The 26,879-nt window shown below is 39.7% G+C and overlaps 1 protein-coding gene across 2 annotated transcripts; it reads right to left on the minus strand.

Annotated features, from left to right (window-relative positions):
• Nucleotides 1-4,714: 4,714 nt before the first annotated feature.
• LOC143125448 (NACHT, LRR and PYD domains-containing protein 3-like) lies at nt 4,715-25,727 on the minus strand. 2 transcript variants are annotated; one of them, XM_076286934.1, is made up of 9 exons: nt 25,646-25,727; nt 24,005-24,186; nt 15,225-17,118; nt 12,999-13,172; nt 12,708-12,875; nt 11,476-11,646; nt 10,545-10,718; nt 7,652-7,698; nt 4,715-7,515 (listed from the first exon to the last, which is right to left on the minus strand). In XM_076286934.1, the coding sequence occupies exons 2-9, from the start codon at nt 24,171-24,173 to the stop codon at nt 6,941-6,943; spliced, it is 3,372 nt and encodes a 1,123-aa protein (XP_076143049.1). In that variant the 5' UTR covers nt 24,174-24,186; nt 25,646-25,727; the 3' UTR covers nt 4,715-6,940. The 2 variants fall into 2 exon arrangements, with proteins under 2 accessions (XP_076143049.1, XP_076143060.1); XM_076286945.1 differs by lacking the exons at nt 4,715-7,515; nt 7,652-7,698 and adding an exon at nt 11,265-11,355 and having other exon boundaries at nt 10,559-10,718.
• Between the last annotated feature and the right edge of the window lie 1,152 nt (nt 25,728-26,879).

A 26,879-nucleotide genomic window follows, 5' to 3' on the forward strand; every position in this document is an offset into this window, starting at 1 on the left:
ATGAAAAAGAACAAATAGCCTAAGTGACAACAGGAAAGGTGAGTTTAGCACACAGCTGAGAATAGCACACCATTTGGCAGTGCACATGGTGACCTTCTCGTCTTTCTTTCTTTCTTTTGCAGAATCTGCCCACTGTCACCTCTGCTTTTGTCTATACCACTAACAGTACTGTGCAGATACAGGCAACATTTTTTATCAGTACTGTATAACATGCCAGTCAAGTTATGTGTGCTGCTCTAGTGATGTGACGTTGAATAAGCAGAGTGATGTGAGAATGGGCAAGATGTTATGTGTAGTATCTGCTTATAAAAACCCCAAATCTAAGAAACTTAGGATGTTGTGTAAAATAGAAATAAAAACGGAATGTGACCATCTGCAAATCTCGTAAGCCCATATTTAGATGCAAGGACATAGACGACGTATAAAATGTTGAAAATGTCAAATTTGACTATTTCATGAAAAATATGAGCACAATTTGATTTTGATGCCAACAACATTAACATCAAACATCAGAAAAGTTGGGACAGGGGCAACAAAAGGCTGAAAAAGTTGTCTAATGATAAAGACAAGACAAGGAAGAACATTTCACAACGTATTAGGTGAACTGGAACCATGTATTTAAAAGAGCATCCCAGAGAGACTCTCTCAGAAGTAAAGATGTGGAGGTATTCATCACTGTTTGTAAACCTGTGTGGACAAATAATGAAACAATATAACAATAATGTTTCTTAACATGACATTGCGATTTGGGGATTTCATCCTCTACATAATATCATTAAAATTTAAAACAAACCTGGCGTTAGCCAGGCTAACACTCCTTTGGAGTGAGAAGGGAGATTCTCAACGTTTTTACTCTTCCTTTATTGAAAGTATACAGACCTTTTCATCGATATGCTGGTTTCACTCTCTTTCAATTTAAAAAATAAGATTGAACACATACACATGTTCTAAAATCATTGGCCACCCTCTTAAGTCTCTGACATCACTGGATGACAAGGCAACACTGAGGAAAGCCAACTGCCTTTTAGAAGACTCTACCCATGTCCTATATAGAGTTTTTGAATGGCTGCCCTCCAGAACTAACCGGAGGAAGGCTTTACTTTTAAGGCTTTTCGCCTTTTGAACTTGAATATGCTTATGTATTTTTATATATTGTGTTACGCCTTATATGTCTCTATGCCTGCATGAGGAAATGGCCCCTTGGGGATAAATAAAGTTGTTTGAATCGAATTGAATCATGGAATGAAAAACATGATCAAGAAGACCCCAGACTTTTGTGCAGCCGGAATCATATGTTGGGCAGGAATGGGACAACATTTAATTCTCAAAACTCTATCAACTGGTCTCTTCAGTTCCTTAACATTTACAAAATGTTGTTAGATGAAGAACACAGTTGTTAGGTGAAGCAACACAGTGGTAAAAATGGCGTCCCAACATTTTTAATTCAAAATGAACATATTTTATTCCAAAAAACAATAACATGCATCTCCTTCAATAGTTGATATGTTGTCTTTGAACTATTCACAGCATTCTTTTTTATTCACATTTAACAAAGCATCCCAACTTTTTCCGAATTGAAGTTGTGTGCACATTGTTTGCATCTGTAATGTCAGTGTAAACCCTGTTTAGTTCATGTCTTCATTTACGTACCACCCATGAGCTGAGTCAAAATGATTACGATTTAGTAAGTGTGTGTTTTCTGCTGTTTTACGGTTCGTGCCGCCTTTGCCCGCTGTTCTGTACCAGGGTATAGAAACCTGTGCCATTGTGCCATTCTGCGTTCAGTGATTGTTTTATTCTCACAAATTAAATGAACAGCATCATCGCCAAAGCGTCAACTGTGTGAGTGGCATGGTCTCTACAGTATGTGTGCTCTCTCTGTATTGAACCCATGATGATGACCCATAGTAGCCTGTACTGACCACCTCAGTTACACCTGCTCATCAGTCTCCATCACTCATGATATGTGGACTGTACTATAGTGTCTACATTTTTTTATGATCAATCAGATTAAAAGAATGGAGATTGTCCCAGCAGCAAAAATAACTACATTAAGTGCTGAGTGTAAAGTCTAACTAAAGCTTACTTAATAAGTAGGCAAAATCTATTCAAATGTATTAACATGAAAACAGATCCTAAGCACAAACAGCGGTGGGTCAGATAAAAGCTGGCTCACGTCACATGGTGCCATTAGTTCATGCATGAGAACATTGCTCATAGATTGATTTTTCAAATTTTGCCCAGCATTTAAAAATTAGGGCCCCTATTCTCACGTTCACATCACGTCACCAAGAGACTAGGAAGCAGACCGCTCGGACATCACATCACCACGAGACTAGGAAGCAGACCGCTTGGACATCACACCAAGAGACTAGGAAGCAGACCGCTGGGACATCACGTCACCAAGAGACTAGGAAGCAGACCGCTCGGACATCACGTCACCAAGAGACTAGGAAGCAGACTGCTTGGACATCACACCAAGAGACTAGGAAGCAGACCGCTCTGACATCATACCAAGAGACTAGGAAGCAGACCGCTCGGACATCACGTCACCAAGAGACTAGGGAGCAGACCGCTCGGACATCACGTCACCAAGAGACTAGGAAGCAGACCGCTCGGACATCACGTCACCAAGAGGCTAGGGATCAGACCGCTTGGACATCACGTCACCAAGAGACTAGGGAGCAGACCACTCGGACATCACGTCACCAAGAGACTAGGAAGCAGACCGTTGGGACATCACGTCACCATGAGACTAGGGAGCAGACCGTTGGGACATCATACCAAAAGACTATGAAGCAGACCGCTTGGACATCACGTCACCAAGAGACTAGGGAGCAGACCGCTCGGACATCACGTCACCAAGAGACTAGGAAGCAGACCGCTCGGACATCATGGTGACCAGTTGGTGGGTGGTCTGAGAAAGGCCGTCCACATTTTGGGGGGCACCACCACTCACTGACAGTTAATCCATTTAAAAACAAATAAGCATACAGATAGTTAGGGACACCGCTAGAAAATTATGGACAGGTGGTCTATATCACTAATAAATAAAGGAAAACCTCTGAGCTTTTTATCTGAGATATTTTAAAGTTGCATTTGTAATTTGTTGGTTCCATCTAGTAAAATGTTCATTAGATAGATAGATAGATAGATAGATAGATAGATAGATAAATACTTTATCGATCCCCAAGGGGAAATTCAAGGTCTCAGTATTATACATACATCACACACAACATACACTTTACAGCATAAAAAGTATGATGATAAAAGTAACAATTCCACTGAACAATATAGACAGTAGAAGATAAAATAATACTAAAAATATTACTAAATCAAAGATCCACATGAATGTGAATGTACTTAGGGATGTATAAGCATGAGGCACTTGCAGTGACAGGGCAGGGACTGACCCTGTGATTCAGTACGCATGGTAAGATGCTCTATGAGGGTGTGTATCATGGTGGTGGTGCAAATAAGTCCAACAGTGCAATAATAAAGTCTAGAGACCAGCATTAAATAAATATGGACAATATAAGAGAATAATGTATATATAGTAATATCAAAACTATATCAGTGCAAGGATAGGTTTGAGGTAATATGGGTTACAGCCAATGGTCAAGTATTACTGTAAGTAAGGCCACTATTATTCTTTTTCATTATCATTATACAATTATATGGGCTATTTCTTTTCTTTTACATCTGTTTTTTATTTTATTTCAGTCTTAAAGGAACCACCACAGTTTTATAAAATTGGGTTATTCACCATCTCCCCTAGCCTGGGTGCCAGCCGAACTTAGTCCCGCCCACAACATAGCTTCTAAGACCCCATATGGAAAATGCATATTATTTCAATGAGGTTTTATCAATGAAAACAATTATTTCTGAAAGCTTTGGCCAAAGTTGAGATGTGGGAAAACTCATGGTTTCACTTTCATCAAGGGAAAACAGCGCTGTTGCATTGTGACATGTTGTTCTCTCGTTCGTTTGAAATCTCTGATTGACCACCTGTTCGAGGGATTTGCGACAGCCTTTCCCAGCTGTTTATAACATGTTTGTAGCATATCAGTGTTCAACAGAATTATTTTTAAAAACAGAGGGGATATAGGCTATCAGTTTTTTCCTAATAGCCTGCCATACTATTTATCTCTTAGATTTCGCTAATGAGTGTTGTAGGAGATATTGATGGCACAATAACTTTTACAAAATACCAGAAAACAATGTTGAGGCATTTGTGGAGAAGGATGGTTTGTGTGTTCTTCCTACATCTCACGGTAAGTTATTTCGTTGCTCTGATTGGTTAGTTCTATCTAATTCAGTGCATTGTATACCCCCCTGTATTGGTTGAAACACGCCCCATAATTACATCCCAATGGAGCAGTATCAGACTCATATTCTAACTAGAATTTAGTATGGCTACGTCAGGCTTGATCTCCCCTAGAGTTAGATAATATAAGTGAGCAAAAGCATTTTTTGTCATGCATACATTGTTGTAGTCCAGCAGCGCCCCCGCTAAGTTAGCTTAGTATAGTAAGCGGAATTTTTCGTCGCCGGATAGCATGTTGTGAGTTAAAAATCCCTAATTACTTCTTGTGGCCTGCGTATTCACAATGAGTACACATGGCAATGTAGATTAAGACAAGGCGAGACAGTGCTCTCCAAGTAAATGATGTCAGCACAAATATAGTGAATTTTAAAATCAAAACACATTTTATTCATAATATCACCACATCATAGGTATATTCCATAGCAAGAAAATTAAAGAAATGTTTCAACAAAAGAGTCATTAGTAAAACATGCTCAGACTTGGAACAGAAACATAAATGCATTACAACACCTAGCCTAATATACAAGATATTGACAGCTCAAACAGAAAACGGCAATTACGGCATTTGACATCCTCAAATTTTGTGGGACAGGGTGAATTCAGGCTGGCTTTCAGGCTAGGTTGAAACATAAAACCCCCATAATCAAATCCAAATGACGTGTTACCAGACTGATAAGAATTTTGATTCTGATCAGAACCTGAGTCTGGCTACGGCAAGCTAAACATCACCCTATATGGAAACAACTGAGCATACAGTATGTCTTATAAGAGGTAGGAACGGTAGGAGTTACTGTCACACTAACTCCTCACATGAATAAGCCTTATACAGTGCTGAAGTAAAAAATAATACAGAGCCTTTGCCTACACTACTACTACTGGTACTACTACCACTATTTGTTTAAAAAAAAAAAAACACACATTTTAATGTCATTTAGCATGTTTCCATCCAACTTCCTAATGCACATCTATATTTGATTCACTAGAGGGGGGTGGATTAACTCTCGATGCGCATAAGGTATAATGCGAATAAAGTTGATTAGATGGAAACGATTTATTCGCATCGCATGACGTAACCTTCAGAGAATCTCAGCTCTCAATCTCTGGCGCTTCCTCAACATTAGGCAACTTGATGTGCTATCTTGCTTGTTCCTGTAGATTAAAACAAACTGAATACACACATCGGTGCACAGTTGTTTTGCTGACGCCAAAGTTTTCGCCAACAACTCTGTATTCGGCACACGTCCCAAGTTTATACAACTAGTGCAGTGCGCGTTCAAACATGCCATTCCTGTAGTTAACCTGTAGCCCAATTACATGCCTGCAGGTAGGCTATGCCTGCTTTAACAATAGGAGGGAAAAACATCATTCCAGCTAACCATTCAATAATGAATACTGAATATCATTATATATTAGCCTATAATTAATGTGCAGTAAGCAGAATTTAGGCATGGCTGCATGTGACATTTCTACAGATCAGAATGACCTAACAACTGTTTTGAGTTAAGGCTATAGTTAAGCTTAGGCCTATTGAATAACTTCCTCATAGTGAAGACAAGCCATTTTGTGGAATGATGCATCATCATTTGACATTTGCAACTATGTGACTCAAAAGCAGTCTTTGGTAGCATAAGTGACGTCGCTCTGTCTGCCACTTGTTGTCTAGCTGTGTGGCACGTCTTCTAAAACATTGTTAAATTCGAGACCATTAGCCTATCACTTGTTTCAATTTGGGACCTTGCGGTCGAAATTGTTGTTTGTTTATTCAAAGTCTCAAGTCCAGTGTAGCCTGGGCTACTCGAAGCGTCAGTTTATAGCACATACCTTTTATGTAATTTTGAATAGCCACTATGCCTACATACCCATGTTTGTTGGCGTGCTGTTGCAAAATCCGCGTAATCATTTTATGCAAGCAATCTGCATACAGGGAGTGTTTATTGTTGAGGTCAGACATGATAATCATATCCAAACATCTTGCATTTTAACCGTGATTCAGTGCTGCCAAATCTCTGCTTCTCTCTCTGGTCCTGCGCTGTGTTGTGTGAGAGGGGTGGCTACGGAGAAAGCCAACGTGTGCTTCTTTTACCGATATATAACGATATCTTTTGCTTTTCTTATCCAAACAATGTCAAACTATGCACTGCACTTACTCATGCCAGTAGCAAGACACCTGCCAAGTTTGAAATCGAACGGACGAACAACACGCAGACAGACGTTCCTGCAATTTATGGATAGATAGATGGCTTGTTTGTTGGGATAGGCGTCCAACATCGAGTACTCGGGGCAACAGCCGGGCCTATCATTCGGCATAATTCTTCAAACCTGGACTTGTTGAATCTAAAGCTCTCCACCCACTGTTGGTCAGTGAAGTGCGACTTGACCAAATATAAAAAACTGCAGAGACCTTGGTTCTCTTATAATTAGAATCAATAGGTGTTGGAAACGATGACTAATGCACATTTTATTTATGCGCATTACCACGGAGTTGGATGGAAACATGCTAAGAGATGAAGGACTCACCCTGGAAGTAAATAGGGCTTATTCTGTGGAAATTACACATCTGTATACATCTATTTTTTCTGCTGTGTTTACAGTACAATTGCATCATTTACAGATTCAAAATGTACGAAGTGTGACCGAACCAATTCCATCATAAGGATGTGGCTTTGCAAATGAAAAAAAAGGTACGACAGGTGCGCTAAATGTGGTGTGAAATGTGTGCAGGAAAGTCCTCTTGCCCGAAGAGACGCTGTAGAAAGACAAAATGCCCGCTGGCCAGTCCAGGAACACACCGATCCGCTGAGGGTCTGGATTTGGCTTCTTTACCTGTGACATCGACTTTGTACTGACCCGGTCATTGTGGAAAGCAACGTACTGATCCCTGCTGCACGTCAGAAAATACTTTTCAAACGAGTTGAAACCAAACCTTTGACCCGCACTCTTATGTTTCATGCCAATGAAAATCATACCAGTCCAATCCACTTCCCAGTAGAAGCGTTCCCCCGATAGACTTGGGAAACACTGCACTTCCACCTGGGAGTTTTGCAAATTAGTCTTTGGCAGAACTCCCATATCATCATCGTCTGAGTCGAATGGGCTGTAGAACATCTCCAAGTTCCTTCTTGTGGCTTTCTTTAAGTCTTGAGATACGTCCACTCCGTCACTCCAACCTAATTTGAGGTCTACTGCATCTATTTCAAAGAGAACAAAAAGGGTTATATATAAAACACAACACAAACAACACAAAATTCATCCTATTAATTCAACTTAGCCAGTATGTACACAGAAATTGCTTCTTAAATCATGTAAAACTTTAAATGCACCTACATTTCTTGTAACCCCATTTTAGGTGCCTTTCCCCAACATGATCCATGCTGTGAAAAAACATTTCATTTCCTCATGATTTATTATGGATATAATGCATTATGAAACATGTGTGAAAATAAATTACAACCCCAAAACAGAAAAGAGGACACAGACAACATATCAAATGTTGAAAATGACAAATTTGACTATTTCATGGAAAATATATGTTAATTTCGAATTTGATACCAGCAACATGTTTCAAAAAAAGTTGGGATGGGGCTAACAAAATGCTAGAAAAGTTGTGTAATGATAAAGAAAACAAAAGGAGGAATATTTAACAACTAATTAAGGTAACTGGCAACACGATTAGATATGAAAAAGAGCACCCCAGAGAGGTCCCTTAGAAGTAAAGATGTAGGGGTATTCTTCACTCTGTGTAAACCTGTGTGCACAAATGATGAAACAATGTATTTTTAATGTTTCTTAAGATGCAATTGTGAAGTATTTGGGGAGTTCATCATCTACAGGACATAATATTATTAAAACGTTCAGAGAATCCATAGAAATCTTAGCAAACAAGGGAAAGAGCTGAACAACAAATTGGATGGCCATGGTCTTTTGGACCTCAGATGGCACTGCATCAACACCAGACCTGTTTCCAGATCTGTCATTGTTGGGCCTCAGGAAAACCTCTGATAACTATTGTCTATGTGCACAATTTGATACTCAATTCAAAAACTGCAGCCAAGATTGTAACAGTCAAAACAGCCAACATTGTATTGAGACATGATACAGAAAATACCACCATCTTATCTGGGCCTAAAATGGACTGAGGTAACATGGAAAAAGGCCCTGTGTTTATACCAATCAAAATTTGCCATTCTTTTTGAAAATCATGGACTCATCTGGGCTAAAGAGGAGAGGGCCTATTCAAGTATCCAACCTATCCAACTTGTTTTAGTGTTCAGTTCAAAACCCAACATCTATGATGGTGTGGAGGAGCATTAGTGCCTACAGCATGGTCATCTTGCAGATTTGGCAAAGCACAATGAATTCTGAATGATGTATACAGGTTTTGAGCAACATATACTCCCATCCAGGCAATGTATTTTTCAGGGAAGACCTTGAATATTTCAGGAAAACAATGCCAAAATTAATTCTGCACATATTTAAATAGTATTTCTCCACAGAGGAAGAGTCCAGGTGCTAAAATGACATGTCTGCAGTCCAGATTTGTCAAATTAGGTGCATAATGGAATGACTAAGAATACCCCATGCTGTTGAGCAACTGAAATCCTATATCGGGACGACGGGGAGTAATGGGACAACATTTCACTCTCAAAACTCTAGTAACTGGTCTCCTCAGTTCCTAAACATGTACAGTATTTCGTTAATTGAAGAGTTGAAGCAGCACAGTGGTAAACATGCTCCCGTCCCAACTTTTTTTGAAACTTGTTGCTGACATCAAATTCAAAATTAACATATATTTTCCATGAAATAGTCCAAATTTTCATTTTCAACATTTGACATATTGTCTATGTCCTTTTTGCTGATAAATATTGGTTTACGAGACTTGTATATCATCACATTCTGTTTTTATTTGCATTTTACACAATGTCCCAACTTTTTCTGTTTTGGGGTTGTAGAACTGTACATACATATACATACATGCATACTGTATATCGGAATGTAAAGTTTAAAGGTAGCTATCCTGAATTTACATAGATGATATCAAGGCCTGGGGACTTTAGGGAAGTTATGATATATTGTGTGTGTGTGTGTATGTGTGTGTGTGAAAGGTTAGGGTGAAGCAATAAAAGTGTGTGTTTTGTGGTGTGTGTGTGAGAGAGAGAGGATGGAGAGAAGAGAGAGGATGAAGAATAAAAACATTACAGTGTGTGTGTATGTAGATGTGTACAGTAGTGTAGTTAGTCTAGTTAGCTGTACTGTGATTAACCCCAAATGTTAATACGCATCCTTGCCTATTTTAAATGGGTATACTGAGATGGTGATGCTTTTTAAGTGGGTATAGTGCGTAGTCCTGCGTATCACGTAGACTACACCACTGGGTGTGTATGTGTGTGTGTGAGAGAGGGAGAGTGAGAGAGGATGAATAAATGATAGTTTGTGCATTTGTGACGTTGGTTAGGGTGAAGAAAATACACTGTGTGTGTGTATGTGTGTATCATTTCTAACCGCAATTTTTTTGTTTTCCTAAATTTAAATGATGAGCAAACTGCACTGACACTATATCAGCAAAGTGCCCTGTTCAGAAATCTTCATCTCCATTTCATGTCTCTAATGGCCGCTGTGTACGCATTCATTATGCATTCAAGCCACATTCTGAGAGGGTCTAGGGTGCACATGTAGACCTTTGAAGTTCGCCTACAAAAACTTTTCCATCTTTGTATATATAAGGAGATCCGGGTACTTTACTTTACTTCCTGTGGGGAACATTTTTAAAAATAAAAAATTTGTGCCTGTTAATCTCTCACGTTGAAGAAGTGAAGACGTTTTACTTTACATAGTTCTGTCATCTGATTAGAAGTGGGCTCTGATCTTCGACAGGTTAAGACGGCAAACTTTTGATTTCCGCTAAATGGGAGCAAACCAAAGCTAACTACTTAGTGCAAGTGTGAGATCACATTTTAATGCCAGATGTGTTGCCTCTGTAACTGTTGAGCAAAGTATGAAATGGCCTTGGGTGGGTGATAAGATATAAGATACATATTTGACTTCAACATGAAAATATTCCCTGAGATTTCTGCTATCAAAACTATTTCAACCTCATTTGTGAGTTTCAAGGCTTGTGTTCCTGGGTCCTCTGCTGGATGACAAATCATTAACAGCCATTATTCAATTATTGCCAATTCCACGATCTGCCTTTTATACCACAAGATTATCTTTAACCTACTTCAGTTTCTGTAGATAGCAGTGTTGATCTTCCAGCCTTGCAGACAGCAGCTGTACTCCTGACTCTCCTGGGTGATTGTAGCTGAGATCCAACTCTTCAAGATGATGGGGATTTCGGATGAGAGCGGAGGCAAGCAAAGCACAGCCTCTCTCTGTGATCTGGCAACCAGACATCCTGCAAAGGAGCAAGTTTAGATTTACATTCATTCATTTTGGTAGAGGCTTTTAACAAAGGCACCTTGCAAGGAACAGGAACAATAATCAAACTTTGGTAAATTGGGAGACTTTAGAGTAAATACTATGTTGGCTACTAATTCTACTAAGTCTGACAAAGTTCAAAGAGATTAGGTAAAGAAGCCTACAGTAAGTGTAAGCTTAGGCATGGATAGGAGGTGCTCTTGGAAAAAAGGGTTTTCAAATTCAAGCCTATTGGGGATCGCCTATCGCCGTCCCCCTGCCGGGATTCCTGGCCTGTGCAGCCTAGCGACCCACTACTTGCCCTATGACAACTCCTAATCCCCTTGGACAATTAATTTCCTACACTGGACTATTTGAACTTTCTGACACTAAATAAGATTCATGCATTATCATACTGGATATGTAACCATCCCACCTCTTTGTAACATCCACCTCAGGTGGCGTTTAACACCAATTTTTTTTTTTTACACCTAACTATCTTATTCATTTATAATGTAAACAGATCTTACTATTCTGTACTGACCCTAGGCAGATGGGTCAGGCCCTTGAGTCGAGGATCTGCTCGAGGCTTCTTCCTACATGTATCTCCAATTGTAGGGAGATTTTCCTCGCCCCTGTTACTCATGATATTAAATTGAATTTAATTGAAATTGAAAAATTAGGATATGACCAAAGCATAAGCAGACTCTGTTGGATGATAAAGGACAGCATGGTTTTCCATATCATATTTGCACCTGAGGACACGAAGAGAGCAGTTGGAATTCCTTAGTCCAGCTGATAGTCGTCTCAGTCCTGCGTTTGGCAAATCGTTGTCTGACAGGTGTAGGTCTTTCAACTCCGAAAAAGACCACAAGACAGGAGCCAAAGCCGCACAGGAGCCCTTGAAGAGGTTACAGTCTTTCAATCTAGAGGATTGAAAATACACACATATAAGGAGCAAAACAACAGGGTATGTCTCAGTCAAACTAAATCAGAGTAAAAATGATATCTTCAAGCTAATATCACTGCTACTTAACAGGACTTCTGGCCTCAATGTGAAATTGATTACTTTCTCAATTAACACTGACCTCACTTGAAGTTGGGCACTCAATGCTTACTTGCATTTCAGTATCCCCTCCCTATGGAAGCGATTTGAACTTTAGAGTGAACTCTTAATATATTACTGTCAGATGAATATTGTAACGTTCTGTGCCAATGATGAGACAGTTTACCATTAACCGGGTTTAATGTTGACTGTTGTCGGCCACAGCCATGCCACAAGAACACACTTTTACACTCACGAATAGGGCTCCAACTCACACACACCTCCTCGTAATCTCCACTACCTATTCCCCCCAAAACTACACACAATTACCCCCGGAAGGAGGTGGTACCCCAACCCTGGCCCAGGTAACAGAGCCTATCAGAACCATTTAACACATTTAACATTTAACCGTGCTCACATACTTTTAGGAACTTAGACACGGTACTTTTAGGAACGTAGACACGCTACAATATAAATACTGTAGCACGCCAATAGTTGTGAAGAAACGTTGTGCTTTTGGAATTGAATGAATGAATGTATATCCACCATTTCAACACTGACCCACATGACAGGATACTTAGCTATGTCTGTTACTGCAACAATGCAATCCCTACCCAAAAAGACTGTCTTGTGGAGAGACATCTGCATGATGGTGTATGGCATGATATCAATGTAAATTACACAATAACATGACAGTTACAATAACAATAAAGTAACAATATTGTCAATTACATATTGTATTTCCAAGAATACCAATTAAAATAGATATCTGTAAGGATTAATATTTAATCTCTTCAAGAATATGTGGACTTGGGCTGTGGCATTCTGGGAAATGCAGGGCTTATGGAAATTCGTACTGTTCCATAATACTGTTCGAACTGTTGCATTCGTAATGTTTTACACGCTCATACAGGGTTCACTTTTGCATTCACCAATACTCACCCCAGTGTGTTTAACCGACAGTGGGGACTCATTAGTCCGGTGCAGACCAGCTTAACTCCTTCATCTCCTATCGTATTGACACTCAGATCCAGTTCCCTGAGACTCGACTGCTGAAGAACCTTGGCCAACGTCACACAGGACGTCTCAGTGATGTGACAGGCACACAACCTGGTAACAAAATAGGCCAATATGTGTAAGAAAACCCACCAGTGCATAACATAGAAACATATTTTCCATTATATTTATACAAGATGTCTATTTCTACAAACAAGCAGGTAAGTGACATAATACCTCAGTGGTTCCAGGTCACGCTTTTTGCTTAAAAGGGCCTGAAGAATTTTCTCTACTCCAGCATCTGTCAAGGGGTTGTAACTCAAGTCAAGTATCTTAAGCTGGGATAACGGCATCTCCATGGCCTCGGCCAGAGTGTCACAGATATCTTGTTCCAATTCGCACCCACAAAGTCTATTAAGGAAGAAAACATATTTTGTCTGTTAACCTAGCTTTGCTATATTTGGGGAGCAGTGAGGGGTTAGGTGCCTTGCTCAAGGGAACTTTAGCCATGGATGTGGGCATGGGAGAGCAGTGCTCAACCACTTCCACCGCCCACATTTTTCCTACTAGTTGGGATCGAACCGGCGATCGAACCATTCGGTTTCAAGCTCGAAACCTTAACCAGTAGGCCACAGCTGCCCCACATCACAGCTGACAACAGTTTGATGCTATTGAATTGTGCAGTCAGTTAGCTTTATTGCCTTTTGACTTTGCACCAGGCTAACAATGTTCCACTATAGCACTACATTGCGTGAAATGTAGCTGATTGGGAAGTAAGATGGTTCACTGGGGCCAGATACATTACGAAGAGAAAGGCAAATTCGCCCAAGGAAGAAAGAAAAATTAAATATCTCAGAGAGGTTAAAACATGAAAACAACACATGGAGGATAAGCACATAAACATAAAAAGGACATTTGGCTTAACTTCATCAGCTCACCGACACTGAACACAACCATGACGTAAGTTGCCTATTCTTCTGACCAAGGCAATAAACTTGTTATGCTAGTGGCCCACTTCTAACGCTCTATTCACCAAAGAAGTTATTATAAGCTACTCAACAAAGCAGGCTAACTTACAGTGCTTATAAAAAGTATTCACCCCCCTTGGATATTCCCTCATTTGTTGCTTTAATAAATGGCATCTTTGTCAGTATGTTTTACAATAATTTACAGAAATCCCCTCTTTAATGTCAAAGTGAAAGTGAAATTGCTACATCGTAATGTTAATTAATAAAAAATATATACTGCAAAATAAGCAATTGCATAAATATTCCCCCCCCCCTTAAAGTGACTGACCTAAATCAACAGCTGTCCAGCCAATTGGTGTTAATAGTCTCTCAATTAGTGAAATGGAGATTGCCTGAGTGCAGTGAATGTGTATGAAGACACCTGCGTCTGGAAGGTCCAGTCACTGGCCAATCAGTATTCCTACCATGAAGACAAAAGACCACTCCAAACAACTAAAAGAAAAGGCTATTGAAAAGCATAAGTGAGGGGATGAATACAAAAAAAATGCAAGTCACTGAATATCCCCTGAAGTTCAGTGAAATCCATCATTAAGGAATGTAGGGAATATTGCAAATGTGCAAATCTGCCTAGAGCAGGCCAGCACCACAAACTGAGTGACCGTTCAAGAAGAATAATCGTGGGCGAGGACACAAAGGCACCTATGACAAGAAGTTAAGAGCTTCAGCAGCTGCGATGGGAGAAACTATGCATACAACAACTTTTGCCCGAGTTCTTCACCAGTCAAAGCTCTATGGGTGAGACTCCAAGGTCTAATGGTGGAAGAGGGTTCACTGATCTGATGAGACCAAAATTGAGCTCTTTGGCCACCAGACCAGATGCCATTTTTGGCAGACACCAAACACTGCACATCACCAAACACTCATCATCCCTAGTTTGAAGCATGGTGATGGTAGCAATGGTATGGTATAAAGACAACAAGAGGCAGAGCCAAAGCCCAGACCCCAATCCAATAGAAAATCTATAGCTGGACTTGAAACGGGCTGTTCACACCTAATCCCCTTCCAAACTGACAGAGCTTGAGCAGCAAAAAAATTAGAGTACAATTGCAGTATCAAGACGTGCAAGCCTAACTGAGACCTATCCACGCAGGCTCCATGCTTTAATTGCGGCCAAAAGTGCATCTACTAAATATTGTCTTGAAAAGGGTGAATATTTATGCAGTCGCTTATTTTGCATTTTATATTTTTAATTAATTAACATTACTTAGTAGAAAGCTTTCACTTTGACATTAAAAAGGGAATTTTCTTTACAAATTATTGTAAAAAAGGCCAAATTAAATTAAGATTCCATTTATAAAAGCAGTAAAAGTGGAAATATCCAAGGGGGGAGGGTGAATTTGTTTTATGGGCCCTGCATACCATCAAACTGTAGTGTAGAATCATTAAATCAGCATTTTCTCTCCAGGGTGAAGTTATGAACCAGGACAGTACTTACTTGGCTCTGATGCAGCGTCCTATAACTGGAATCAGTCTTTTCCGACCCTCTCTTGATGTTTTGTACTTCCTCAGGTCAAACTCCTCCATCACCTCATTAGACGTGGTAATCATGTAGGCAAGGGTAGTGCACAGGGCTGGGCTTATCCTCTGATCAGAAAGATTCTTCATGAAATTCTGAATTTCTTGCACCAGTGAGTTGTCTTTGAGTTCGGTGAGGCAGTGGATGAGATTGATGCAACGTTCTGGGGATGGAAGCTCTCTCTCGTTGTCCTCTCTGAGCTTGGTTTTAATGAGCTGGCTGGTTCTCATGATGCTCTCTTGATCTATGGTTGTTTGTAGCTTGAAATACCTCCACAGACTCTCATCCACCGAAAGCCCAAGAAGGAATCTGAGAAAGAGATCCAGATGACCGTTGGTGCTCTTCAGAGCCGTGCCAATTGCAGCCTTGTGTAAATCATGCAGAGTTCCCATTGTCTCTGTATCACCACTCTGTTCACCTTCCTCTTCATAGTCATATGTGTTGCGATTATATTCGACTCTGGGATATAACTGTCTGTGTTTTTGTACTGGAAATGGGTTTGACCCTTCAGAGACAAACTGGTAGAATGTGTAGAATGCAGCAAGATACTCTTGTATGGTGAGATGGACAAAGCTGTACCACTTCTCTCTGAACATAGGATCTTCCTCTTTAACCACTTCAGTGAAGACCCCTGAATGTACGGAGACATCAGTGACGTCAATCTCATACTTCCTCAGGTCACTCTCAGAAAACACCAGATTTTGTTTCTCTAAGTTGGCAAAGGCCAGCTCACCCAATTTGAGGATGATCTTCATGTCTGTCTCTGATAGTGGCACTGTATTGTGTTTGCCATAGTACTTCTCATTCTTCTTCTGCATCTGATAAAGAAGAAATCGGGTGTACATGGCAGTCAGGGAGGTAGGGATGTTTTCACGAGCAGTGTCCAATATCTCAGGAAAAGAAAGCACTGTTGCTGAAATCCAACAGAAGACTGGGATGTGACACATGATGTGTAGGCTTCTTGATGTTTTGATATGTGAGATAACCCTGTCTGCTAAATTATCATCATGGATCTTCTTCCTGAAATACTCCTCCTTCTGTGGGTCACTGAATCCTTGTATCTCAGTCAAACGATGTGTCGATTGTGTCCAGTTGCTGACTTTGTGGATGGCTGCCGGTCGAGAAGTTATCCATATTCGTGCAGATGGCAAAAGACGATCAGATTGTATGAGATTTGTAATCAGCTCATCCACTGAACACTTTTTTGTGACCTTAGACACCCTCTTGTTGTTATGGAAATCAAGAGGAAGACGACTTTCATCCAGACCATCAAAGATGAACACAATGTTGCAGTTATCATAGGTCTTTGGGTCTTTGACATCCTTAAGTTCAGAACAGAACTCCTCCAGCAGCTCTTGAAGACTGTACCTGTCATCATCGTCAATCATTGTGTTCAAATCTCGAAAGGGAAGCACAATCATGAGATCCACATCCTTGTTGGCTTTCTCTTCGGCCCAGTCAAGGATAAATTTATGCACAGAAACTGTTTTCCCAATACCAGCAATTCCTTTAGTCAGAACAATTCGAAAATCTTTTTCCTCTTCTTGATCATTTTCATTAGGTAAAGGTTTGAAAATGTCATTGAGGTCAATTGGAGTGTCTTGAGATGATTGTGATTTGGAGATGCTGTCGAAGTCGCAAACCTCATGTTCATGGTTTATTCCCTCTTTCTCTCCCTCAAGGATGTACAGCTTTGTGTAAATATCATTGAGCAATGTTGGGGTTCCTTTCTTTGCGATGCCTTCTAAAATGCTCCCAAACGTCTTTCTCAGTTTTGATTTCAGTTTTTCAGACACTGTTTTAATGCAAATATCTGTTAAAAAGAAGGCAGCATTGATATTAATATCAGATGAACTGGTGGTTTGAAAGTATCAATTTGAATATTTATAATATTTTGGGCACAAATAGTGTGCTATGAGTAGGGGTGTGCAGTGGAGCAACTATTTGTATTTGTATTTAATACAAGCAATATTTGTATCTGTATTTGTATTCGGATACAACCCAGAAGTGAGTGGGGCTTAAACCAAAAGTACGTTTTTTGAAACTCATTTATCAAATAACTTCACTAATGATAAAATGTCTCTTTTAGTGAATCCATGCCTTCTATTATGAACAAAAACAGATAAACATTAATAAATTAACAAAACACCATTGGAATTTCACATAGTCGATCCTGTGACATCAGGCAAAGAAGTCATTGATGCCATTATCAAGGGGTAAAAGAAGGTTTACTATACATTCTGATACTTCAAGCTGTAAGAGCTTATACATAGAAAATAGATGAGGTTTGAAATTGTTATGCCAGGGGGTCAGGATTTGGAGGGTTAGCTCAGCCAATTAGCATAGCATTAAGCATTAAGGCCCCCAACATTTATTAGAGACAACATGTATTAAACATCCTCGCGCGTCCATGTTGGTTAAGCATTTCTGGAAGACGACAAATAAAACGACTGCCTACTTGGATTAAGCTAAAGATACTTAATGTTACAGGCATGTTTTAGGCTGTATTATGCCAGGCTTTGTGGTATTATAAAAGAAAAAAAGTAAATGTTGTCATGGTTACTATTATTTGTATTATTTGTGGGTTGGCAAGATAACTATGACAATACATGTTAGCAGATTCGTAGCAATGACCTTAACACTTTGAATGCCGCGCTGTTTTCGGAAGCTTTGGCCCAGAGTGCCAGCAATCTTGATCATTGTTGACGATTTTTGTAGAGCCACAGCGTATTCTATGTTATAGCTATGGACACATACTATGTTTGAAAGGTGAGACTTTAAGCTCTCAGTGGGTACAAACCGTTTATTTCTACATGCCTCTGTTCCTAAGAAATCCCAAGCTAAACAGTGGCTAGTTTTTATCAAAATCCCTGTTTTATTTCTAGAAATGGAGATGTAGCGTCTTTGATGAAATATGAAGTGTTGCCTGTAAAGTTTCTGGGAAGTGACCTAGCGAGACCTGGCGAGACTGCCACCTAGTGATAAACCCACGGAAATGGCCTGGTTTTGACCTGACGTGCATGTGTCACTAATTCAACCCAAAGCGGAAACCATCAAAAGTAGAGTTTTAAGATTAAATGTCCAGATAAAATGTCCAGATTGTGCGTTTTCATGAGTTTTCGATCATCATATATTTCATTTCCATTCATCACAAAGTTTCCAAAATCACATATAAGGTGTGTTAGAGTGTCTAGTTTCGTAATAAAAAAAAAAAAGCTAAAAACGTAATATTACGTTTTTGGCACTCAACGCATGGGAAGGAAAAACGTAATATTAAGTTTTTGGCACTCAATGAGTTAAGATTAAGGGTCTGGCCACGAATAATGAAAATGGCCCAATTCAAGGGGCGGCATTTGAAAATCTCACTGCACGCAATTGGATTACACTACAACCAATGTTTACTGACTGATTCCGGACTTCGACGCAATTGACCTGTCGCTAAACTCCGCCCCCCATTGTTACCGTGTGAAAACTCGGACAAACAAACCCGACTTGAATAGAAATACATTGTGGACAATGGCAGCTGACAGTATATGAAAGCAGGCTTTGAGGACATTTTGATCGATAAAGGATTTACTTTCCTCCAGAAGCTATCAAAAGGGACTTAATTATGCTATGGAGGGGTGTATTCAAAACTTTAGAATACATACAAGGTGACAAGCAGTTGTGGCGAGTAGCCGTGCAAATCACCGTGCAAAAAACACTGACGTTAATGCTAGCTAGCTAGCTAGTGGAAGATTGATACTAAGATATGTTAGGTTACGTTAATATTTGATGTAGTAAGAATATAGTAGTTGGTTAATGAGCATTTTCATTTTGGGATTTAACAGGGAACCTGTGCCCACGTTGTTGGCTTAGTAGCCTACATTACGTCAAGCTGTTGCAAACGCGAGAGACGTCCTGTAGGCTACTGTTGATGAAAATATACCCCGTTTTCTAGCCTCTCGGGGTACCGGCTATCAGTATTACACGTCCCCCATGCAAAACGTTTGACCATGGTTATCCGTCGTTTTTTTGTTTTGTTAATAAACTCCATAAATAACGATTAATTTGTCATTTTATGCCTCCTCACTGTTGTTTCCTATGGAGTTGTCCGAGCTGATGTCCGAGTCCCGCTGAGGCTGGACTGTCATTGGCTCATCAGCGTTTTAAGGGTGCCGCATAGCGACAGGTCAATTGGATAACACTAAGACCAATGTTTACTGACTGATTCGTTGCAGTGCTGTCGTCATGTGTTTAGCTCGCCTCATGGCCTGCCTTATCAGATACACTGATGTGATTGGTTCCTCGCAAAGCAAGGGGTAAAAGTAACGTGCATCATTACTCATTGCCAGAGTGTCTCGCAGAGATAATTCAATTGTGCTTTTGCGAGAACTCTGGAATTTCCAGGGTAACATTGACATGATAGGCTATGGATTTGATTTAACTGGTCAGGCTGCCAGTTGAGGCAAAAGCCAAATATCCAACAACCCTGTCTGTCCCCTTTATAGATTAGTAGATATATATAGATAGATATAGATAGCATCAAAGGAAAGTTTCTGATAATGACAGCAGTTGCAGACTCAAAAATGTCTGGTTGCTTGAACCACAATACGCCTGAGGGATGTGCGCTTCTATCTGTAAGTTTAATTTGCGTTGGCTTCATTTTGTCTGCCTGCAAATGTAGCCTAGGTTTAACAAGCTGCAAATTCACACTGGGTGCTGAGTGCAGCGTACGGTCCGTTTCTTACGTCCCATGTCTACTTAATTATCATTTTCGTTGGATAGGCTACATATTGCACACTTAGTGGCCTAATACAGCCTGTTCAAATATAGCATTTAGGGATCATTATTTGTGTAGCCTAAAGTAAGTCCTCACTCAATATTGATTCACATTGTTTATTATTACATATGAACATCACATTAAATAGCCTAGGACTTCGAAACATGGGGCAAATTTCTACCACCATTCCCAAATTGTTATCCCAACCAATGAAATAAATTTGTGCCTATAACAAGGGTAGGTGAAGCGCATTCCCAAACAACGTCTTTTCCTCTGAGGGAATATCCAGTCTTCATAAACGACGTACCGTTGTACCTTACGTTGTCTCTGTCTGTAACATGGAATCCAATAGGCTAATTCTAGCTGGTGGCGGAAACAGGCATCCATGAAACGCAATTTTTTGGCTGAACTAGCTAGCCTAGCATGGGCCATTGAAATGAATGGGGGCGGGACTTAATCACTCTTTCTAGTTATATATAATACCTCCATGCTCAATGCTTAGTTGCATTATATGTCTGTGTACTTCCTGGGATGGATTTCATCTTCACCCTATAAGGTTGGGCTTTATAGGTTTACTATGAATGGATATAAAAGCTGTAGCAACTGGACCAATTAAGAAGGAAGTTTATGTTCACCATGTCAACACTGCACAGCTAAATTTGTGTACATGTTCCTGTCACCAGCACAATCAATACTTTAAGTCCTATGCACAGGATTAAGGTGCTGTGGATGTTCATCTAGTTGATTGTTTGTAGAACCAATTAAAAATTACACGATGACATGACAACAACAGTATATAGCCTTTAATGTCACTTAGTTGTATTTTATTTAAAGATTAAATTTCAGTAAGGTTTAATATGGGATCTCTTTATAGAGATCTCTTAATATAAAGACTGAGGCTGTGGCATTCTGGGAACAAACTTCTCCATCACCATCATAAGTAAATTGAAAATTATGACAGTAATTAGTGTTAAACTAATACTTGTGCAGATTTAAAATGTAACAAGTTAACAATTCCAGGTATTAATTGCAACTCTGTCTAAAGGTGTTTCAACACTGTATCGGAGTTGCATTTTTTACACTTTATGGATTATTGAATTAACACTGACAAGATTGGGACAAAATAAGCACTGATGGGCCCCATCATGACAGTCTAAAATGCCTGGTCACTGGCAAATAGTTTAAACAAATTTCGGGGTTTGTCCAGTCCATATTGGGTGTGGTTTAGTTATGAAACGTCCGGTGCAAGGTGCAAGAAGGTGGGCCTTATGTTTCTTAATCAGTCATGGGTGTGTTGTAGGCATAACATCATTTAAACCAATGAGAATGACATCTGTCATTCCCTTTAACAAAGCAAAGCACAACTTCAAACAGTGCATTGGTATTTTGATAGTCAGTGGCGCATTTGAAGGAATCTGCTTGCACATGACACCGTATGGAACACATTCAATCCACTAAACCATGCTTTACTAAGACCTATAGCAGAGTATAGCCTATATACGCATTTGCACTCGTTTATTATTTGAACTCATTGGCAAAGTGTAACTAACTTTGCCGTGGTCTCATAGTCAACGACAAAACATTTATGCACCGTTACTTTCACTATTGATTGGAAATACCACCAACATCGAAAACATAGCCTAAAAAGCAACACTTACCCCAATAATGTTCGAATGACTGAATAAAAAACATAAGGACATTTATCCTGCAGAGGAGTTGCTGCTTACATCTCGTAACAGTGCGTCTTCAGCTGTGCTTCATATTTGACTCTCCCCTCACCTAATCACTTTTATCAGTCATTACCAATTTGCTAATGATGGTGAATAACTACTCATTGTGAGATGTATTTCGTAATATAGTATAAGTATATATACTCTTTTGATCCCGTGAGGGATATTTGGTCTCTGCATTTATCCCAATCCGTGAATTAGTGAAACACACTCCGCAACAACAGCGGCGCTCGGGGAGCAGTGAGGGGTTAGGTGCCTTGCTCGAGGGCACTTCAGCCATGCCTACTGGTCGGGGTTCGAACCGGCAACACTCCGGTTACAAGTCCGAAGCGCTAATCAGTAGGCCACGGCTGCCCCTATATCTATATCTTACTCTAATTAATAATATCTTGTTTCCCATTGTAATCGTGTAATTTACAGTATAATGTTTTGCATGGATGTGCGCCGGTGCACGTTTGTTTATGAGACAAGAAGTGTGTTGTGCACACGCCCATATCACTGTTGATAACAAAGAGTATAGAAGTAACAAGAGGCGAAACTCAATAAAACGTTCCATTGCAACATCGCCCCCATAACCGAGCTGCAGCTCCGCCATCTTGGACTGAACTGTTACTTCTATACTCTTTGTTGATAATGCACTCTTAAGATAAAATATAAACAACTCGCCATGGACTTCTGACCAGGTTTCTCTTGGTCAGTGGCGTAATGCGTTTTAGGTAGTGTACGACAGCGATTTTTAGACAACGCACCAGACCCCTCCTCAGGTTGTTAATTGCCACACCCCTTGCCGCATTGCTCAAAAAAAGAGACGTGCAAAATAAGAAATAAAGTTTGCGCTGGGAAACTAACCCGTTTTCTGTCATGTGCCAGGTCGGAAAGTAGGGGCCATAGACTATGTGTTAAAATCGACGATTTAATATCTATTTTCCTAGCTGTTGTTGTCATACTTTTAGGGAGAGTAGCTATATAACTAGTCAATTGAAACATGCTATTTTTGTCAAGTTTTGAAGACATTTTTCAGTTGCCAAACTACATTTCAGTAGAAGTAGACTTTTGTTTATTGCTGGTCAGATGATCATATGGCTAAAATCCACATCCCGTTGTGCTCACGAGTTGCGTTTACAGCAGGCTAATCAGTCAGCATGCCATGCATAGCCATAGTTTGTTGCTAAAGTAACTAAAGTTAGTTCATAAAGTATCATGGTCCATGCATAAGTCTGTCCATACAATTGTAAAATGCAGGCATTTAGGCTACAGGAAAAGTAAACACTGTCATATCCTGATGCAATATAATAGTATCCTGTATAATAATAGTAGTATAATAATAGTATCCTGATGCAAACAGATTAGGTGTGAATGATACTCTATGTGTCAGATGACAAATTTACGCTACAGTAGGTGATGCTAGAAAGATATGCAAATTTGTGGCACTATGTCTCGGTCTTGTAATGATGAATTCAATGTTTTAAAAAAAGATAATGAAAGAACAACTTCTAAATATGTTCTGTTCAATTTCACTGTGATGTGGAGAACATCCCACTTTTGGAACTGGGTTGCCTGTGACAGACTGTAAATGGGAGCGGAGAGCCACAGAGACACCATAAGCTTTGGGGGAAGGTAGCTACAGTACCCTGGCAGAGCCATTGATAGGTGGACAATGACAGCCATTGACACATGGACATTGACAGGGGGAGGGGGAAGTTACAGGTGTGACACACCCATCTAATCATTACTCATTTGAAATAGCCACTGGCTTCAGAGAAAACATAGTTAGTCTGAAGTGTTTAAAATTTGTACTGAAACTACATAACATTTCTGAATGCTCTTCCTACTTTTATATAGTCAACACTTATGTTTACAAAGTTCAGATTTCAAAAGTTTTGCCGAGAATTATGTATACTGTGTTTTTTTTTTACACGGTTTGAAGACCTTTGTCAAGTTGTGTTTACACTAAATTTGAATAAAAAAATAATTTCATTACATTCACTTTACTCTCATATTATTATTGTTGAGGTTTTCCAGAATATAACCGTATGTGTCACTTTTGCATAGGTATTTTTAGTGAGATGAAATACTTAAAAATGTCAAGGTGTAGCAGACAGTCCTGGGACCTCAAAGGGTTAACACTGAAATTGTTGCTGTGTACTATAAGGTATAGGTAGGAAGCATGCAGGTACAAGGGAAAGATGTAGAGTGTGCATTATGACCTGATTCCAGAACAGGAGCTGAGGATGTGCTGACATTGATGTTGACAGATCCTTCAATGTGGCAAGAATGAAGTTGAGGTACCACTGCAACCCCACCTGTGTGAGCCGTAATGGTGGATTGGACAGGTCCATTCTGATCCGTAATGTCCGACTCACTGGAATCGGCCATTACTAACAGCCAGCTGTCATGGAATGAGAGAAAATGCAGGTAAATTACAGGTAATTGCTAAATACAGTGCAATCTGTAGGCCTTTTGTACATTTTACACTTATGTTAGTACCAATTTCATTAAAAAAACAGTTGTCTACTGTTTATTATTATTATTATTATTATTATTATTCAACTATTATACTTAATGAGAGCTTTGTTCGAGAAGAATGCATTCTTGAACATCCTGTGCTGCATAGATCATTGAAATGTGTCAACAGTCCAGCAACATGGTTCGCATCAGAAACATTGTTCTGTCACTGAGAACCTCACAAATGGACCTGAACATTATACAAGCTCAATGTCATGTATAGAGACATGTTGTAGGGTCAGTGACAGGATATGAATATGCTTGTGTCTGAGTGTATTATTTTGATTTGAAATAATTTTAAACAATTCAAAACATGCATCACTGCATTCTATAAAAAATATACAACCTATGTAGTTTGTATATTTACAATACACAACAACAATCATCGTCTCCTTATCTGCAAATCAATCTTGGGCATATTAGAGACAGAATAGGCTACACAATCCAGACAGATCCATTTACACCCACTAGGCCTAACCTGGATATTAACAATGTTTCAACCTGCCCGGTCTCCCCCACTACAGATAGCCTGGGGGAGACCGGGGCAGGCTGAAACATTGGCAAACTATGGCTGAGCAAGAAGGAAAATGTCTCAGGCGAGTGTTTTCTAGGCCCTAGAAACACTCGCCGGAGACATTTTTCTTGACAAGATTTGGGAAAGATTCTTGAAAGATTGTAGTCTTTTAAGTAATGCCCCTCATTCAAGCTTTACTCAAAAGACTCCAATCGTTCAAGAATCTTTCCCAAATCTTGTCAAAAATGTTTGGTGTAAGGCCATTACTTGAGTTTTTTTCTGTCGGCTATGACATTATGTGATTCATTTGCATGTTAAGTTTCGATTCACAATTTCTTGTTAGGCAGCTTGTGCCACTAACGGTAGCCTGCGTGATCACTAGACATAGCCTATTTCCGAAAAAATATAGCGCATTTTGTTATAGCAATCAAAGTGTTAGTTATTGAATCAAACTACATGGAAGTTGCTATTTAGTGTGCACGACCAACACTAAACCCAATGTTTTTGCGCTGTAGCCTCTGGTGCAAAGAGTTTTTAAGCTAGGCCTAGTCCTTTTTTTTAGAAACGTTCATTTTCTCATTTATATTAGGCCCATCGACTTTCATCGATCTTCCAATTTGCTATTTGAATTAATAAAGTATCTATCTATCTATCTATCTATCTATCTATCTATCTATCTATGTTTTCGTGGTTTGCGAGGTTGCAGACCTAGATTGGATTAACAAAAACACGCTACATAAACCCGATAATATTAATTGCAGTAGGCCTATAATACAAATATACAATTCCTTCATTGTGTATGTATGCATGTTGACAAATGTAGTTTTACCTGTTCAAATATCAGTGGTCGTCGAGGCACTCGTCTCCGCATTCTTCCGTATTTGTATCTAAGGGGGGAAAGTAGCCCTGGAAGCAAATGTAATTTGCTGCCGCTAGGGTGCGTCTAGATTTCTAGGCTAGGGGAAAAGTATTCTGAACACTGCACAGATCAAGTCAGCCAACCACTGTGTCTCATAGAGGGCGTAAGAGTGCAATGCAAAGTTAGACCTGCAGATGCATGTAGCCAATTACAGTTTTTCTCAGTCGCTTTGGTGCTTTTCTCATATCAGAATGAAAATTATCATAACTATTAGTTCAACCTCCACAACATTTAGTCATTTGTGCACATCATAGTAGCAATTTCTCCTTCCTCTGAACAAATTGCAAATCAGTCAAAATGAACTATAGGCTACTTATGGATGCTGAATAGTCGTTCCCAATAAAACTACTAGTCTTCATTTCATTGCTTGAGTCATTACATACAAAATTGGTGAACTAGTTATCAAATTCTGTCACAATGCTGTAGAACTGCAAAGATCATATACAGTAAAACTGTGAAACGTACATATTCAGTGTCTTGTACTCACTTACTCCCCTAACTACAGCAATTTGTAACTTTACTGTAGTTTTCAAATGGCTGTACAAGTACTGTATAGTGCTGTCTTGAGCATTTTCAGGTAGTGTCACCGAGTTGTGACCTTTTTTTGCATGGGACAACACTGGAAGCATAAACTGTCGTAAGGGACCGTTCGTTATTTATAAACGGGGCCACCGGAGGAAAATAGGGGAGGGTCATGTCTTTTTATTCTTTGTTGAGGGGAGGGTCACCTAACTTTTTTTTGTCTAGGAGGGGGGGGGGGGGGGGGGTCACCCATCTTTTGTTGAAAACAGCAAAAAATCAAAGTGGCTTTTTTGATTGTCGATTTCTGTCGCCATATAACGTTCTCTTTCGTTCCATAGCTCTGTCAACATTGAACAATGAAAATAAGGGAGATTTCCCGGGTTTCTCACGCAAAATACGGAAAATGTCAACATCCCTCCCCATTAACGTAAGGAAATTGGAGCAACAAAGTAGCCTACTTTATTCACGCCTAACAGCCTATATCCATTTGGTCAACTTAATCCAGCCCTAAAAAAGCTAAATTTAACTTTGGTTTACTTGTAGTGTACCGTGTAGCCTATCCTAACTTTAAACAGTGTGCATCCTTATAAAGCATTTGTGCTTCATTCATCCACACATCCAG

The sequence above is a fragment of the Alosa pseudoharengus genome, unplaced genomic scaffold (genome assembly GCF_046254945.1).
Source record: "Alosa pseudoharengus isolate Yale_2024_CS ecotype anadromous, Long Island Sound unplaced genomic scaffold, YU_APseudo_1.1 YU_APseudo_1.1_scf_1, whole genome shotgun sequence".
NCBI classification, from domain to species: domain Eukaryota; kingdom Metazoa; phylum Chordata; class Actinopteri; order Clupeiformes; family Clupeidae; genus Alosa; species Alosa pseudoharengus.

Bases quoted from the DNA above. Each gene is read 5' to 3' on its own strand.
- LOC143125448 (XM_076286934.1), bottom strand. From the start codon at position 24,173: ATGGCCGATTCCAGTGAGTCGGACATTACGGATCAGAATGGACCTGTC. The intron at 11,647-12,707 runs GTGAGTATTGGT...TCAATCCTCTAG, and splicing joins TGTCGGTTAAACACACTGGG to ATTGAAAGACTGTAACCTCT. The intron at 7,699-10,544 runs GTAGGTTAAAGA...GTTTTTTCACAG, and splicing joins TGCTATCTACAGAAACTGAA to CATGGATCATGTTGGGGAAA.